General features: G+C 41.3%; 1 protein-coding gene across 2 annotated transcripts; it reads right to left on the reverse strand.

Annotated features, from left to right (window-relative positions):
• Positions 1-209: 209 nt before the first annotated feature.
• Positions 210-11,212, reverse strand: SUMO2 (small ubiquitin like modifier 2). Of its 2 annotated transcripts, XM_065896591.1 has the most exons (4): positions 11,026-11,212; positions 9,269-9,400; positions 3,698-3,769; positions 210-871 (listed from the first exon to the last, which is right to left on the reverse strand). In XM_065896591.1, exons 1-4 carry the CDS (start codon positions 11,044-11,046, stop codon positions 809-811), a joined length of 288 nt encoding a protein of 95 aa, XP_065752663.1. In that variant the 5' UTR covers positions 11,047-11,212; the 3' UTR covers positions 210-808. The 2 variants fall into 2 exon arrangements, with proteins under 2 accessions (XP_065752663.1, XP_065752664.1); XM_065896592.1 differs by lacking the exon at positions 3,698-3,769 and having other exon boundaries at positions 809-871; positions 11,026-11,046.
• Between the last annotated feature and the right edge of the window lie 4,297 nt (positions 11,213-15,509).

Consider the following 15,509-nt stretch of genomic DNA (forward strand, 5'->3'; position numbering starts at 1 on the left):
AGCTGCCTGTACTCACCCACTCTGCCTCAGGACATTCCTTGCTAGTCATTTACATAACTTTGTAATTCCCTGTTTTGCATTAGTCTGTCAGATATGCAAAGTAGCTTTATTTCTTCCTTGAAATGTAACTTCTAGTAGGCCTATTCAGGTCATGTTTTCCTCTAAGCTTCAACTTTCTATTTAATATTCCTCAGAATAAAGAAAACAGCTCATTTTAAACAAGAAGTTTATTTAAACAACAAGACGCTTGACTTGAAGGGAAAACTATCTAGGATTCATTTCTTTTAGAGTAATTTATCCCTACTTAAAGACAGATTGCCCTACATGTAACAGCTACGTACAAAAAAGTTATAAAATTGTCCTTGGTTTTACAATGATAAATGAAAAACATTAAAATTCTCCAATCGAACAAGGTATGCAAGAATTTTTATGTTGTTCTTTTTTTGTTAAACAGTGAGAGCAAAATAACTTACTGGAATATAAAGATAAGAGCTGATGAGCATGCCACTAATGGAGAAAAGGGGGTATCTTCACAGAACCAGTATTTTTCCCCATTCCATCTCCATTTGATGTCGATCAAAACATACCGTTGGCCATTTAGTTAAAAAAAAAAAAAATGCAATATGCTTGTGCACATACACCAGTTACTTTATGTACAATAAAGGAATGGGGAAGGGGAAAATGAAAGAATAGAGAAACTATACTGTAGTAGTCAGGATGTGGTGGAACCAAATTGCAGTTTTCTAATTGAGAATGTCTTCTTGGTCTGGAGGAACAGAATTCTGGAGTAAAGTAGCAGGTTCCCTTTTTAGTAGACACCTCCTGTCTGCTGCTGGAACACATCAATTGTATCTTCATCCTCCATTTCCAACTAGCATAAATGAGAAAAAAAACAATCGGCCATTGGTTATTTAGCTCTTAAAATTTATACCTATCAGACTTAAATAGCCTGAAAATCTGCACGAGTTCCACCCAGTTCCAGTGTTCATTATTTTAGATGTCCCACAGCTTAAAGTAGCATAAGCCTTAGGTTTAAATAATTTTTCACTTGGTCTTTTTTATGAAGATTACAGAAAATTGAGTTTTTAAGTTAAAAAGCTGAGTATGTCCATAAGTTAAATCATCTCACCTTTAATTATTGAAAATAAAACTGATGTGTATAAAGGCTCTCACTGCAATGTTGTTTAGATGAGCAAAAAACTGAAAATAACCAAAATATCAAAACCCCCAAAAATATAGTACATGCATACATGAAATACTATGTACCTATTATTAAAGAATAAGTAGATTTACACATGCAGAAATGGAAATATCCCTTAGATACGGTATTAGGCTAAAAAAATTTTAAAACTAGGCAGCAAACAGCTTATAGTATTATATTTGTATATATATTTTTAAGTTTGTGTGTATGTGTATAATATGGCTATATCTTTGCCTATGCAAAAAACAGTGGTTACCACTATGTAGTAAGAAGAGGAGCACAGAGGTGGGACAGGGAGGGTGGGAGGGAGGGAGACGCAAGAGGGAAGAGATATGGGAATATATGTATATGTATAACTGATTCCCTTTGTTATAAAGCAGAAACTAACACACCATTGTAAAGCAATTATACTCCAATAACGATGTTAAAAAAAAAAAAAAGAAGAGGAGCATGAGCAAAAACAGACTTGTTAAAAAAAAATCAAAATTCAAAATGCTATTAAGTTTGCAAGGTTTACTACCCACACATTATACATAAAACCATGTTGATAGCAGGAAGGTCTTGGTACATATGGCAACACTGTAAGGTAAACAAGCTTTGGAACAGTTTATAATGCTGATAATTACCCAAGAAAAATTTTCTAAAAACTGGTAATTTTGAAGATAAAACAACAACCGTGGGCATCTAAAGACAAGAAAGGGAACGTTTCTAATGAAGTTCAAATACAGTAAAAGTAGAACTAAAGCATTAAAGTATTAATGACTAAGTCTCAATTCTCTATTTGTAAAATGGAATATTCAGTTATGAGAACTAAATGAGTCAAAAAAGTGAAGTACTTAAGAGAATGAGTATATAACAATTATACTGCTATTAAAATTGGCTGCTAAGCAGATGTTCTAATTTATACAATTCTGCTATTTAATAAGTACTGGAAGAACAATTCTAAAATGAATCAATTTCACTCTAAAATAAATTCAATTCCAAATACTAAAATGAGGTCAATTCCAAATTCAATTTGAAGATTTTATAAATGCAGTACTGAACAAATCCTCCTCAGGTTTAATTATTTGCAGCTAGCATAATAGACAAGTCCCAGAACTTTTTTTTGGTGGTGGGTGAGGGCTTCAAAAAACAGAAAATACATTACCATCAGAGTTTAGCATAATGGGTTCTTTTTATTCTTTTAAATCCATCAAAACTGGTCTTCAGCCTATCCACTGAAATGAAACTACTGGAATGTTTTTCAATTTTATACTGAAACTTTAAATGCCTTCCAAGGAAGGATACAAGAGAGCTCTCTCTCTCTCATTCATCAAGAGAATTCAGCTCCTCCTTGTGGCTACATACTATAATTGCTTCTTAGAGACTCATCAACAGAAATTTCTTCAAAATATTCTTCCCTCAAGTATAACTCATAGATATTTCAAGTTTTTGAAGATTATCAACAAAACCACAATCTGGATTTTCTGCTTCACTCATACCATATTTATCACTTTCTAGTTTTTATGGGGTGATAAAACAAATTCAAAAGGACAAGGGCTCCAATTTAAAATTTCTGCTATCAAAGTTTTTTCCCCCAAAACAGAATGTCTTAAATGGAATTTCAGAAGGTAAAAAGAAACAAAAAGTTTCTGCTAAAGAAGATAGCCCAGCCGATCCCCTACAAAGTGACAGAACAACTGAAGTAATAAGTAAAGAGATTAAGGGATCAGACAACACCTTTTGTAGTAAGGGTTTGGAAAGCCACCAAATAATAATCAACAGCCCTGTGAAATAATAATCAACAGCCCTGTGAAACATAAGCTATCAAGAGACTTGCAGTTAGAGCCACTAGATTCTCTTCAGTTCAGAAGTATAGGTACAAGAGAATTCATGAGGGGCTAAAATGGTTAGGATAAACAGCCAACCAATCGCTTATGGGGAACCCTGGGTATGATTTAGAGCTGCAGCAATGAAAACAAAAGGAAAACAACATTCTGAAGTAACAAACAGGAATTTTATTTATTTTTTTCCAAATAATGCTGGCAAGAAGAAAAATATGGATTAAAGTAAAATGACCTACTAGTTTTACTAAGTGATAACTGAATATTTAAAAACCATTGGCACTTCCTGAATCAATTTTCCTTTGTATTCCCTTTTGGCCATATTTTACACAGCTTTGAACTCTGGTAAAGAACTACAGGGCTTCCCTGGTGGCGCAGTGGTTGAGAGTCCGCCTGCCGATGCAGGGGACATGGGTTCGTGCCCCGGTCCGGGAAGATCCCACATGCCGCGGAGAGGCTGGGCCCGTGAGCCATGGCCACTGAGCCTGCTCGTCCAGAGCCTGTGCCCCGCAACGGGAGAGGCCACAACAGTGAGAGGCCCGCATACAGAAAAAAAAAAAAAAAAAAACAAACTATATTCCAATGACTAGAAGTTCACAAATTAATAAACAAAGCTGTTGAGAAAATTATAAAAAAACATTGGTTTTTCTAGTTAGCACAAAGACATTTTTACCTGTGCAGGTGTGTCTGTTTCATTGATTGGCTGCCCGTCAAATCGGAATCTGATCTGCCTCATTGACAAACCCTGGACAAAGAGTTTAAAAGCAATAAGAATGCAAAGAAACAGTAAGAACTAAAACTACATGCATATTTGGCCATGAATATATTTAAAAGAGAGACCTAAATAAATGATCATCAATATGTTAACATTTCTATATTGGTTAAATGATTTGGTGTGATTTTCACTTTCTTTAAACTACACTATGTTTGATTTTCATTGGAAAAATGATTTTTCTTAAAAAGGACTGAAAAAAAAAAAAAAAAAAAAAAAAAGGCTGTCTTTGAGAGCCATAGCTACTTTTGAGACCATAGCTACTTCAAGCTTGAACAGATCATACCTTGAGTCAAACAGTGCATTTAAATGAGTTAGATACTGAAAGGAAATTTGAAGCAACAGATGCACATGTCAACATTCCTCAACGCACATTAAAAAGCGCTCCAAAAACAAAACAAAACCCATTAATAATATGAAAACTGAAGTCACCTAAAAAAGGCGTAACGATTAAAATAAAACTTTGCCTAAAAGCTACCTTCCCTTCTTGTCTATCCAAACAATTCCTACCACTATGTAAGAGTAACCTAAGCCCCAGCCCAGCACAATACTAGGAACACCACAGGCATATTCAAGCTCTTATCGTTGGGCAGTGAGTACATTTACAACAAAACACAAGGCAATAACTGGTCCCTAAAACCATCTATAAGACCACAATCCACATCCAAGAAAATCCTGGAACAGCTCTGAAGAAGCACCTGCTTTTTTCTCCTTAGTACTTACCTAAGCCTGCAATTATTAGTCAACCTTGTACCAGAAAATAAGCTCCAGTAGGGATAGAAATCTAGACTTAGTTACATACTGTATATCTTGCACATGGTAGGTGCTAAATACTGATGGAATAAAATGGATGAAAAGCAGTATCTAAATATGCTTCATTTTCTGTTTTTATTTGAAAATAAACCTAAAGCTAAGTTGAGGAGAAGCTTTATTACAAAAAGGGACTGTCAAGAAATTTTTATGTGCATTTAAGGAGATAAATGAGCTTAAATATGCCCCTTTCTGCAAAGGGGCCTCCATTATTAAGAATCACCTACCTGACACAGGGGTGGGGAGAAGGGGAAAAGAGCAAAATAGTAAAGTTGCTGGTAACTGCAACCAAATGAGGACAAGATTTCTTTGGAGGTATGCTGTGAATATTTTAACTTGAAAAATACCTGTCTTGGAAGCATCTTACACAAAGCCATTCCTGTATCATGCTCAAATTACAAACTATAATTCTTGTTATAAAAACTCCCTGTTTTAATTGATATTTAAGAGAAAATTAAACTGAGTTCCTAGGACTAAAAATATTGAAATAAAGTGTTCAATGAACACTTGTTTAACAACTATATTCCCTTATTTAACAAGGATTCACTGAATTGGTCTTTAAAACTACCTGTCACGTGAAAATCACACTGCTTTCCTTTAAAATTCTAGTCTTTGAGACTTCCCTAATCCAGCGGTTAAGACTCCAACGCTCCCAATGCTGGGGACCCAGGTTCGATCCCTGGTCTGGGAACTAGATCCCACATGCTGCAACTAAAGATCTCGCATGCCATAACTAAAAAGATCCCACACGCTGCAACAAAAATCCCACATGCCGCAACTAAGACCCGGTGCAGATAGATAGATACATAGGTAAATAAATAAATATTAAACAAAACACAACACTCTGGTCTTTGACACATACCACTTCCAGACTAGCCCTTGTCTTAAGGAATACAAGCAATCCCCCACCAGGTAGGTGACAGCCATAACCTAATTCATTCCTCATGACTTTCAAATTTAGTTTGCAATTACACAAAGTAACCAAGAATTCAACGCCAAGCCATTAATACTAAATATTATCTACTTACAAACACTCCACTGGAGACTCTGCTTCAACAAAACTCTTAGCATCTTCTATATGCGGGGTTCTTCCTTCACTACATCCAATGGCGTGGCCATTCAAAATAAGGACGAAGGGAAGGCAGGGCCAGTAGAACACAAGCAAATTGTATTCCTTTATTGCCACCTGTTTTTACGCTTTTCCTTATCAATAAAAGCTATTTTGCTAGAGATCAAAAGTCCAGAATTCAGGAAACTTGCCTTTAAGATTCTATAAACCATGTAAATTCAAACAATGAATTTGCATTACACCAGTATTTGGTTTCCTCTTCTGTATAAATCTCATCCCTGAGCTTTAGAGTTGTGCTCCAGAAGAGATGTATGAGGTTCTCTCTTCGGGACCCCATTTCTTCATTTCACAAAAACGAACTGGACTAAACCAATTATTCTGTGCTCTCTGAAACCACTTGACAATCTAGTAGACAATGTTGGGGTAGATTTACACTAGAATGGAAGAGTATGCTCTCAATCAGTTGCCTGAAGGATATGTGGCTGATATAAAGTGGGCAAAGTCTAACTCTACATGTGAATGAAAAACTTACTTAGAAACCAACCTACAGAAATACTAGGTTTGAATGTTCTCTATTCTTTTACAAGCATTTGAACACATTCTATATGCTGAGCACCGGTCTAGGCTCTAGAAAAATAGTCATATAATAAAACAGCCCTATGCTCATGAAGCTTACACTTTAGCACAGAGAGATAAATACAGACAATAATCAATGCAAAACAAACAAACAAGAGTGAGAGGACTCAGTGATGGCAACAGGGGCACTCTGAATTAATCAGAGACGTCCCTGAGGTAGTAGTTAATCAGGAATAGAATAAAAATGGTTGTGGGCTCAGCACTATGCAATGGAAATATGTCAGCCACATATGGTAGTTTTCTAGTTGCCACATTAAAAAGTTAAAAATAAGGTACAAGTCTGATAAAAGTTTTAATTCAACATATTTAAAAATACTACCATTTCAACATATAATCAACATTTTAAAAACTGAGATATTTAACTTCTTTCACACCAAGTTTTCAAAATCTGCCATTCATTTTACACGTTACAGCGCATCTCCATTTGGACTAGCCACACTTCAAGAGGTAAACGCTCACACGTGGCTTGTGGCTACTGTGCTGGCCAAGCTTCAACAGAGAACAGAGCTCGCTGATGGATTTTGTTATGAGGCATCATCACGGAGGACCCTAAGGTTTTGACAACTAGATGCAGAATGGTGCTATTTACTGAGTGGGGACAACAGAGAAAGATTTCTAGTAGAATCAAGAGTCCTGCTTTGCATGTTTAGTTTTAGATGCCTATTAGGCATTCACTGGAACTCCTCCAGAGATCCAATACCAAATGAGTTCATTAGAAAGTAAATATGAGCACTCAATTAATCTTCATAGGAAATCTTTGGTCAAGAAGTCTCACTTGCCAAAAAAACTTTAGCTATGCAAATCAGATCAGATAAATATTTTAGTTTTTAATAACCTGTAACTACACTTAGAAAGCAGGGAATCAGCCCAATTAGATGATACTTCAACTCCCTCTTCCTCAGAACCAGAGAAACCACTTGAAAAGTAAACAGGGATCTTGTTTCACTCAAAACTCTGAGGTTATCCCCAATTTAAGAGGAAAATGGGAATAAACATCTTTCCAAATTCTTCCTGGAAAATATTTTCACATTTGCATTCCAACAGATATGCAGTGCAATTGTATTTTTTATGGATTACCAACGTTCTTTTTCCTCTAGTGCAAGTTAAGAGTGGACCCAACAAGTTTAGTCAAATATAATCCCAATCTTATGCCTAATAACTGAAAAAAATACAGGAAAACTTTATTCACACTGGGTAATATAGTAGACTTACTTTAACATAGCAGGAAAACTAAAAAATTCTTGACTGACCCACTAACTAGATCTTATAAGACAATTCCCTGTAAGGATAATCTAGAATACACAGGATGTGCTTTACTTTTTCTGGCACACAGTATAATGCCCCAGCACATAGGCATCTGGTTAAAACAAAACAAAAAAAAAAAAGATAAAAAGCTCCTTTGGGGGCCCTACAGGAAATATGGGAAGTCTTAAATATGACCATTTTAGGATGGACAGAGAGTATCAATAGATGTATACAGTAAATTGGTCACAGTTAATCTAGGCAGTAGACTCATGGGTATTCAATGTAAACTTTTTTCTCTAAGTTCGAAAATTTTCATAGTCAGTGTTGAAAAATACGACCATTTAAAAGCTAAAATTTAATAGTAATTAGAGAAAAGTTAGGATATGCAGAGAATTTTGTTGAAAGTCACCAAATCTAAGCATGAATTTCTATGTTGTATAAGGTTTTGCTACATAAACATTCTACAAAATGATTACCTTTTAAAATTCCCCTGGAACCTGAAGGAGTACTAGTATTCAAATATGGTAGATACCAGTGCAAAAATTCTTTAGCACAATTAATAAGTACATATTTACTAACTGTTAGGGGATTTCACCAGAATTCTTCAAATGAAAGTACACTGAAGGGCGTATCTTTGTAAGGAACTATGAAAAAGTTTTTGAAGATAAAAAATTATAACCACAGTACTCTTATTATGTTATAAATAAACTAGGCATAAAATATAAAGCTTCAAACTCAAAAAGAAGTTTAAATCTTCAGTTTAAGAAGCCCTTCAGTCTCATGGAGAAGGCCCAAGTATCAACTCCAACTCAATTTCCCAACTTGTAGAGGTTTTAACCTTACTCTGTTTTGAACCTATTTTTAGGAGGTGAATTTGCAATGTAGACAAGTTGTTTTGGTCTAATAAAATAATTTTCCAAACTTTTATATATCATACATCCAGGGTTGAACAAGAAAAATACTTCTGCCAGGTTACTGTTGGATTAACTGATCTACCAGAGTTTCTGTTATACTTGCAAAAGTCATCTTTAAAATTACCTTTGTATTGTTAGACTCAACATCACAAAAGGAAGCTTCTTTGTCTTAAAGTTTACATTTACCTCCCAGCATCTGTTCATTTCTACTTCCTCTTCTGAGGTAAAAAATTTACTATTTTCTGAGTAAAATTCAAATATCCTTATAATACAGGAATGTGTATGCTTGGCTCAGGAGGTTAAATCTCTTGACCTCTACTATTAGTGTAAAAAGAAAATATTACAGTTTTACATGCTTCAGGAAAACTGCAATGTCCTTAAACCCACATTTACTTCCAAATTGGTTAAAACACCCGAAATAAATTGTTTTGACACAAGACAAATTTTTAATTGTTAAAAAAAGAGCCTGACAAGAAATTTTACCAAGTTCGTTCTTATTTTCTTATAAAAGTAAAATTACATCCCCTTGGGAACAAACCACATGTTGTGAAAATAATTTGATGCATTTCTGACATAGAACTAGAATCATATGTGATATTAACCACCCTAAGGGATTTTATGAAGAATCAACAAACCAAGCGTATGATAAAATTGTGATATATCAAGTATATAAGTACATATTCATTCTACCAAAGATAATCTATTGATATATTATGCTGGTTTCTCTTCTCAAGAAAAAAAGGTCTGTTTTTTTAAAATACGTTTTATTCCGTGGAAGTATACAAGTCAGCTCCTCACCTGTCGTTCACAATAGGCTTTCATTAGTTTACTAAGTGGTGTATGCCTCTTAATCTTAAACTGCACCACAGAACCATCCTGCCCCGCCACCTTCAAATTAATATGATCGTTGTTCTCAGTCTTGACTCCTTCCTGTTGAGAGAAAAATAAAAGTAGAATTTGGAAAATGTGAAGGACAAACACCTTTTAAAGCAGCAGCAGCCCAAGCTGCTTCAGAAATCAACAGGTTTCTCATTCTTATAACAGAGCATACAGCTGTTTGCAGCTGCTGAAATCAATCTGAAAGATAAGAAACCCTGAAGCAACAATATTAAATAGATGTCACAGAAACAGAAAAGCAGCCTACATCCAACACTATCAGTGTCGACAATTGGTTTTTAAAGATGGATCTCCCTCAATTTACTGCAATGCCTTCTTGAATCTGAGTTTTTTTAAATGACATATATTGTATTCCACTCAAAATGTCTTTCCTCTAAAAAGATTAAAAATAAGCATCCTTTCTCTTTCCAAAATGCTTTGAGTACAGAATGCAAGAAAAATCTAGAGCTTGAAATTCAAAACTCATTACAAATCTCATTAAAAAGTTACCAAATTCAGCGTAGTAACAAATCTCAAGCTACATTAAAAAAAAAACAACAAGAAACCACCTAACTGAGGAATATCCTTTGATTCTCTCCCAAGCAGCGGTAATAACTCAGAACCACTATTATTGTTCGCCTCTGTGAGCAGCTTCATTTTTGTTTATTTTTAGTTATGAGCTTATTCTCCCCTCCTCTTTGTTGTCATGAGTCAAACGCACAGTTTTATTCCTTGTAGATTTATTCCACAATTCCTTGTAGATTTTGACCCAATCTGAAGTTCATCAAAATCAAGTGTAGAAGGAATTCTGTAGCCCCTAAACCACTTCAGAATGGAAAGGGGGGGGGGGTGTCACAAAACAAACCAAAAGAAAGTCCCGTGTGCCAGGAAGAAGTGTGTACCCGAGTCCTCCAGGGAAAAGCCTCCTGGAGCCTCAAAACCCGCGTTGAAAAGTTAAGCCCTACGAAGTCTCTCTGCTCGTACATCTGCCTCCAACTTCTCGAAACCACATGGTCTCGACAGGTTAGGGGTTCTTTGGCACCCAGGGAAAAGCCACTGCCCATTCCGACAAAAAATGTGGGAAATATTCCCCGGGAATCCCCCAACCCCGGCCCCTCACGACGGCCGACGGGCATCCGGCTTCCAACCCATCAGCAGCCCATTGATTCGCCCCGAACCCTCAACCGGCCAGTGCGGCCCGGGGCAGGGGTCCCCAGATGCCCGCGGCCCCCACCCCGGAGGGGGGAAGCCCGGGGAGGAGGGAACTCCTCGCCACCGCCAAGGCGGCAACACCCGCCGCGGCCCGGCGCGGGGTCCGCCGAGGGTGGGGACACCGCGCGCCCTAACGCCCCTCGTCACGCGCGCCCGGCCAGCAGGGCCCAAGAAGCCCAGCTCGCGGCCGGTGGGCCAGCGGGTGTCCGCGATTCGCCCGCCCAACTCGCGCCCGGCGCGCACTCCGAGGCGGCCGGGGGCGGGGGAGGGCGGTGGGGCCTCCTCCCGCGCGGGAGGGAGGAAGAGGGGAGGGAAGAAAATGGCGCGGAGCGCCGGGGCCTGAGCCGCGGCCGCCCCGTGGGGGGCCCGGGAAGGCGCGGGGAGCCCGCGGCGGGCTCGGGCCGGACCCCGGCCCGCGCCGTGACCCCGGCCGCGCGGCGAGGCGCGGAGGACGGCGCCGAGCTCACCTTGGGCTTTTCGTCGGCCATGGCGAGCGCCGGAGTCTCCTCAGCTGCCGCTTCACAAAAGAGGTACCAGGTCCGCACCGAACGAGCACACAAGCAGCACCAGGAGCGGCAGAAGAAGGAGGCGGCAGCGGTGGAGGAGGGAGAGGGCGCGCGCACGTCGTGCGCTCCCTCCCCCCATCCTGCGTGCGCGAGCCCGAGCCGCCGGGGCTCCTCATTGGTTGCCGCCTCGCGGGAGCGCGCAACGCTTACATAACCACCGCCACCCCCCGCCCCGCACCGCCCCAGCGTGGGCCCGGCGCCCGCCAGGCCGGCGGGAAGAGGCGCGGACACGCGCACCCGGGCCGTCGCGGGGGCGCGCCTGGCTCTGGGCGGGGCTGTATTGTCCTCCTTCTGTGGTGGAGCTTAATCAAAATGGCTTCCAGCTGGTCCTCGTTGGGGACTGGGAGGCTTGAGGCCTAGACGTGACACACAAGCCGGGGAAGGCAGACTGACTAGACGAGGAAGGGAGAGCCTAAATCAAAGCCCCAGCACGAGGTTCTGGGAAAATAACCTCTCATTCGGTGGCCCAAATACAGCTTTCCTCAGGGTCAGAGGAACATCACACTTCCTCTCAGTCAGCCTCGCTTCCCTCGGATTTTAAAGCTTCAGCCTCAACCCGCTTCCCACCAGGCTCTTGCCTTAGTGCCGTGACTACTTCCGTCCTGCTGGAAACCCTGTACTTTGACTAGATGAGGAAAAAGGTTCATCCTACAAACTCCTTACTCATTGCCTGGCTGCCAACCTCCTAGAGGAAGCAAAATCCATCAGAGAGAAGCACCCGATATCAAGCTTCCAAACCAATCGATCACTTCCTCCTTACATCCGTTCAGAAATAGAAGTAGGTCCCTCTTGTTTTAAGCACAGTCCTAACATCTGTGCCGTGGATGTCTCCCACTCCTCTCGGTAGGTTTTATTGATTATGTCCTTTATTTTCTTCCACTTGCATATTAGCCGTTACCGTAGAAAAAGACTCTCAATTCTACTTCCTTCTGAAGTTACCACCGTATCTCTCTCCATTCTTGGCCAAATATCTTGAAAAAAATGTGCACGCCAGCTGTCTCCACTCCCTCACCTCCCACTTACTCCTCAACGCACTGCAATCTGGTGCCTGGTTCCACTAAAACTGCTCTCTACAAGGTCACCGCAGACTTCTTTGCTGAGTCGAGGATGCTTCCCAGTTGGTCACTCCTCTTGAACTCCCTCCCTGTGACTTGGGGCTATGACTCTGGCCTGTCCTTGATCCCTTTGCAATTTCTTTCTTTCTCAGCCCATCCCTTAAATGTTCCTTGGGTTTTGTTCTGGACCGGTTTCTCTTCCCATTGTATCCCCTCTCCTGAAATGACTTCACCCCACTTTTATTACCATCTATTTGCTAATGATTCTCAAGTCCAGATTTCTAGTCCAGATCTTTCTCTGAATTTCCAGCCTATAAATCCAACTGACTTCTGAACGTCTCCACTTGGATGTCCTAGAGGCACCTCGAACTCAGCAAATCTCAACTAAAATTCCTCAATTTACTTCTCAGACCTGCCCCTCTCTTTCAAGTGGCCCGGTCACTGTATGACACACCATTATAACATTGCTCCAGGGACTTCCCTGGTGGTGCATTGGTTAAGACTCCACGCTTCCACTGTAGGACTGAGATCCCGCATGCTGTGTTGCACAGCTCAAAAAACAAACAAACACAACAACAACAACAAATTGCTCCAAGCCAAAACGCCAGGGAGCATCCTTGACCCCTTCACACACTCCCCATACAGTCAATCTCCAACTCTGCTCAATTCCACCTTTTAAATACCTGTCAAACCTGTCTACTTCTCTGCAGCCACTGTCCAGTCTTTGGGCTCTGCTCCATTTGCTGGGCTTCCAGCTGGTCCACCATGGGGAAGAGGAGGCTTAAGGCCTAATTGTAGGACAGACCAAGAAAGGCAGATTGATCAGGAGAGGCAGTGGAAGCCTAACTTCAAGTCAGGTTTCCCCAGAGCTATTGATCTTTTGTTTTCAAGGTCTGAATATTTAAATGAATCAGAATCATCTAAGGTGCCGGGTTTTTGGTTTGTTTTTGTTTTTGGCCATGCCACACAGCATGTGGGATCTTAGTTCCCTGACCAGAGATTGAACCTGTGCCCCCTGCAGTGGAAGCAGGGAGTCTTCACCACTGGCCCCCGAAGGGGGTCCCTAACGTGATGGTTTAAATGCATATTCTCTATTCTCAGACAGTGTGGCTCTGGGATCCCTCTTTTTTAACAAGCTTCCTTGGTGATTCTTTTTTTTTTTTTTTTTTTTTTCTTTTGCGGTACGCGGGCCTCTCACTGCCGTGGCCTCTCCCGTTGCGGAGCACAGGCTCCGGACGCGCAGGCTCAGTGGCCATGGCTCACGGGCCCAGCCCCTCTGCGGCATGTGGGATCCTCCTGACCGGGGCACGAACCCGTGTCCCCTGCATCGGCAGGTGGACTCTCAACCACTGCACCACTAGGGAAGCCCCCGCTGGTGATTCTTAAACACACGAAAGCCCGAGAACCACAAACCATTCTAAAATAAAAACAAAATAAAATAAGTTTCTGGGAATACCCTGGTGGTCTAGTGGTTAGGACTGTGTGCTTCCACTGCAGGGGGCACGGGTTCGATCCCTGGTCAGGGAACTAAGATCCCACATGCCGCATGGCAAGGCCAAAAAAAAAAAAACAAAAAACTTTCTGCCACTCCTTGGTTTAGTGGCAATCCTCTGCCTTACAGGATAGAGTCCAAAATTCATATAAGACCTACAAAGCTCCTTGAGAGCTAATCTGGGCTAACCATTCTAGCTCTTTCTCATTTTCTCCTCGAAGCCTCTGCTTCAGTCATAATCAATTACTTGGGGTTCCTGAATGTACCTGCTCTCTCTCAACTTTAAGCTTTTGTGCACTTTTGATGCGTAAAGATTCACTGAATGACTGAATAAATTGAGGCTATCACTATGCATAAGATCCTGTGCTAGGACTTCCCTGGTGGAACAGTGGTTAAGAATCCGCCAGCCAACGCAGGGGACATGGGTTCAAGCCCTGGTCTGGGAAGATCCCACACGCCGTGGAGCAAAGTAAGCCCGTGCACCACAACTACTGAGCCTGTGCTCTAGAGCCTGCGAGCCACAACTACGGAGCTGGCGTGCCACAACTACTGAAGCCCGCACAACAAGAGAAGCCACAACAATGAGAAGCCCGCACAATGCAACTAAGAGTAGCTCCACTCGCCACAACTAGAGAAAGTCCGCACAAAGCTATGAAGACCCGATGCAGCCAAAAAAAAAAAGATCCTGTGCTAGGCATTGGGCAGACAAAGCCCCTGTCTCAAATTTGGGGGTGGGGGGGCGGGTAGGAAGGGTAGGAAATATACAAGAAGTGAAAGGGGAAGAGAACCAACTGCCATGTGTCAGGCACTGAGTGGGGCTTTACTAATTAGTTCTTTTTCTCCTTATACAAACCCTTCCAAGTGGATTGGTATTTATTTACTATTGAGGCTCAAAGAGTTAAGTACCTTGCCCATTATCACACACCTGCCAAGTAGTGTTGATTGAGCTTCTATTATATGCCAGGGAACTAACTGGGTGCTGTGCCGGGTACTGTAGAGAAAGCAAAAGAGATGTCCTCCTTGCTCTCCTGAACCCAGGTCTTATGTTGACATCACACATCTTCCCAGGTTTGTAGGACTACAGAACCGTCAAAGAGGAATATGTCATGTTAAATTTACCATCAGTAAAATGTGCGGGCCTCCAATAATCAAACGGTTGTTTAGTTATTAGCTTCTAGGTGACAGGTGTGTCCTACAGTACCCCTGCTCTAAAGTTATGCTAAACTACAAAACCACCTTCGGGCAAAGGAGGAGTTCTATAAAAAGTAGTTAAGTGGGCTTCCCTGGTGGCGCAGTGGTTGAGAGTCCGCCTGCCGATGCAGGGGACGTGGGTTCGTGCCCCGGTCTGGGAGGATCCCACATGCCGCGGAGGGGCTGGGCCCGTGAGCCATGGCCGCTGAGCCTGTGCGTCCGGAGCCTGTGCGTCTGCGGCGGGAGAGGCCACGGCAGTGAGAGGCCCGCATACCACAAAAAAAAAAAACAAAAACAAAAAAAAAAGTAGTTAAGTGTATTCAAACGTGTGAATAATATATGTTCCAAGGACAAACTGTAATTCTGTGAGCTGAGCCTAGGGAATCTACCGAGAGTCTCTCCAATTTCCAGGAAAAAAATTGTGGAAAAACAGAAATTTCCCAACATCAAGTTCCTCCCACTATCATTTTCATAGGAGTGGGAAAGGGGGTGGCTGTGCACTAGAAAAGGGTGCTTTGGGAAAAAATGGGCAAGGAGTAGTATATACAGAAAAGAAGAAGAGTGGCAAACATTAACTGAGTTATTATTATGTGGGGATTCTGTACTAAGCCTTTAATCCTCACAAGACATCTATTATTATTATCCCC

Source organism: Phocoena phocoena, chromosome 19 (genome assembly GCF_963924675.1).
Source record: "Phocoena phocoena chromosome 19, mPhoPho1.1, whole genome shotgun sequence".
Lineage (NCBI taxonomy): Eukaryota > Metazoa > Chordata > Mammalia > Artiodactyla > Phocoenidae > Phocoena > Phocoena phocoena.

Bases quoted from the DNA above. Each gene is read 5' to 3' on its own strand.
- SUMO2 (XM_065896591.1), bottom strand. From the start codon at position 11,046: ATGGCCGACGAAAAGCCCAAG. The intron at 9,401-11,025 runs GTGAGCTCGGCG...TTCTCTCAACAG, and splicing joins TGGCCGACGAAAAGCCCAAG to GAAGGAGTCAAGACTGAGAA. The intron at 3,770-9,268 runs GTGAGGAGCTGA...CTCTTTGTCCAG, and splicing joins AAGCCTATTGTGAACGACAG to GGTTTGTCAATGAGGCAGAT.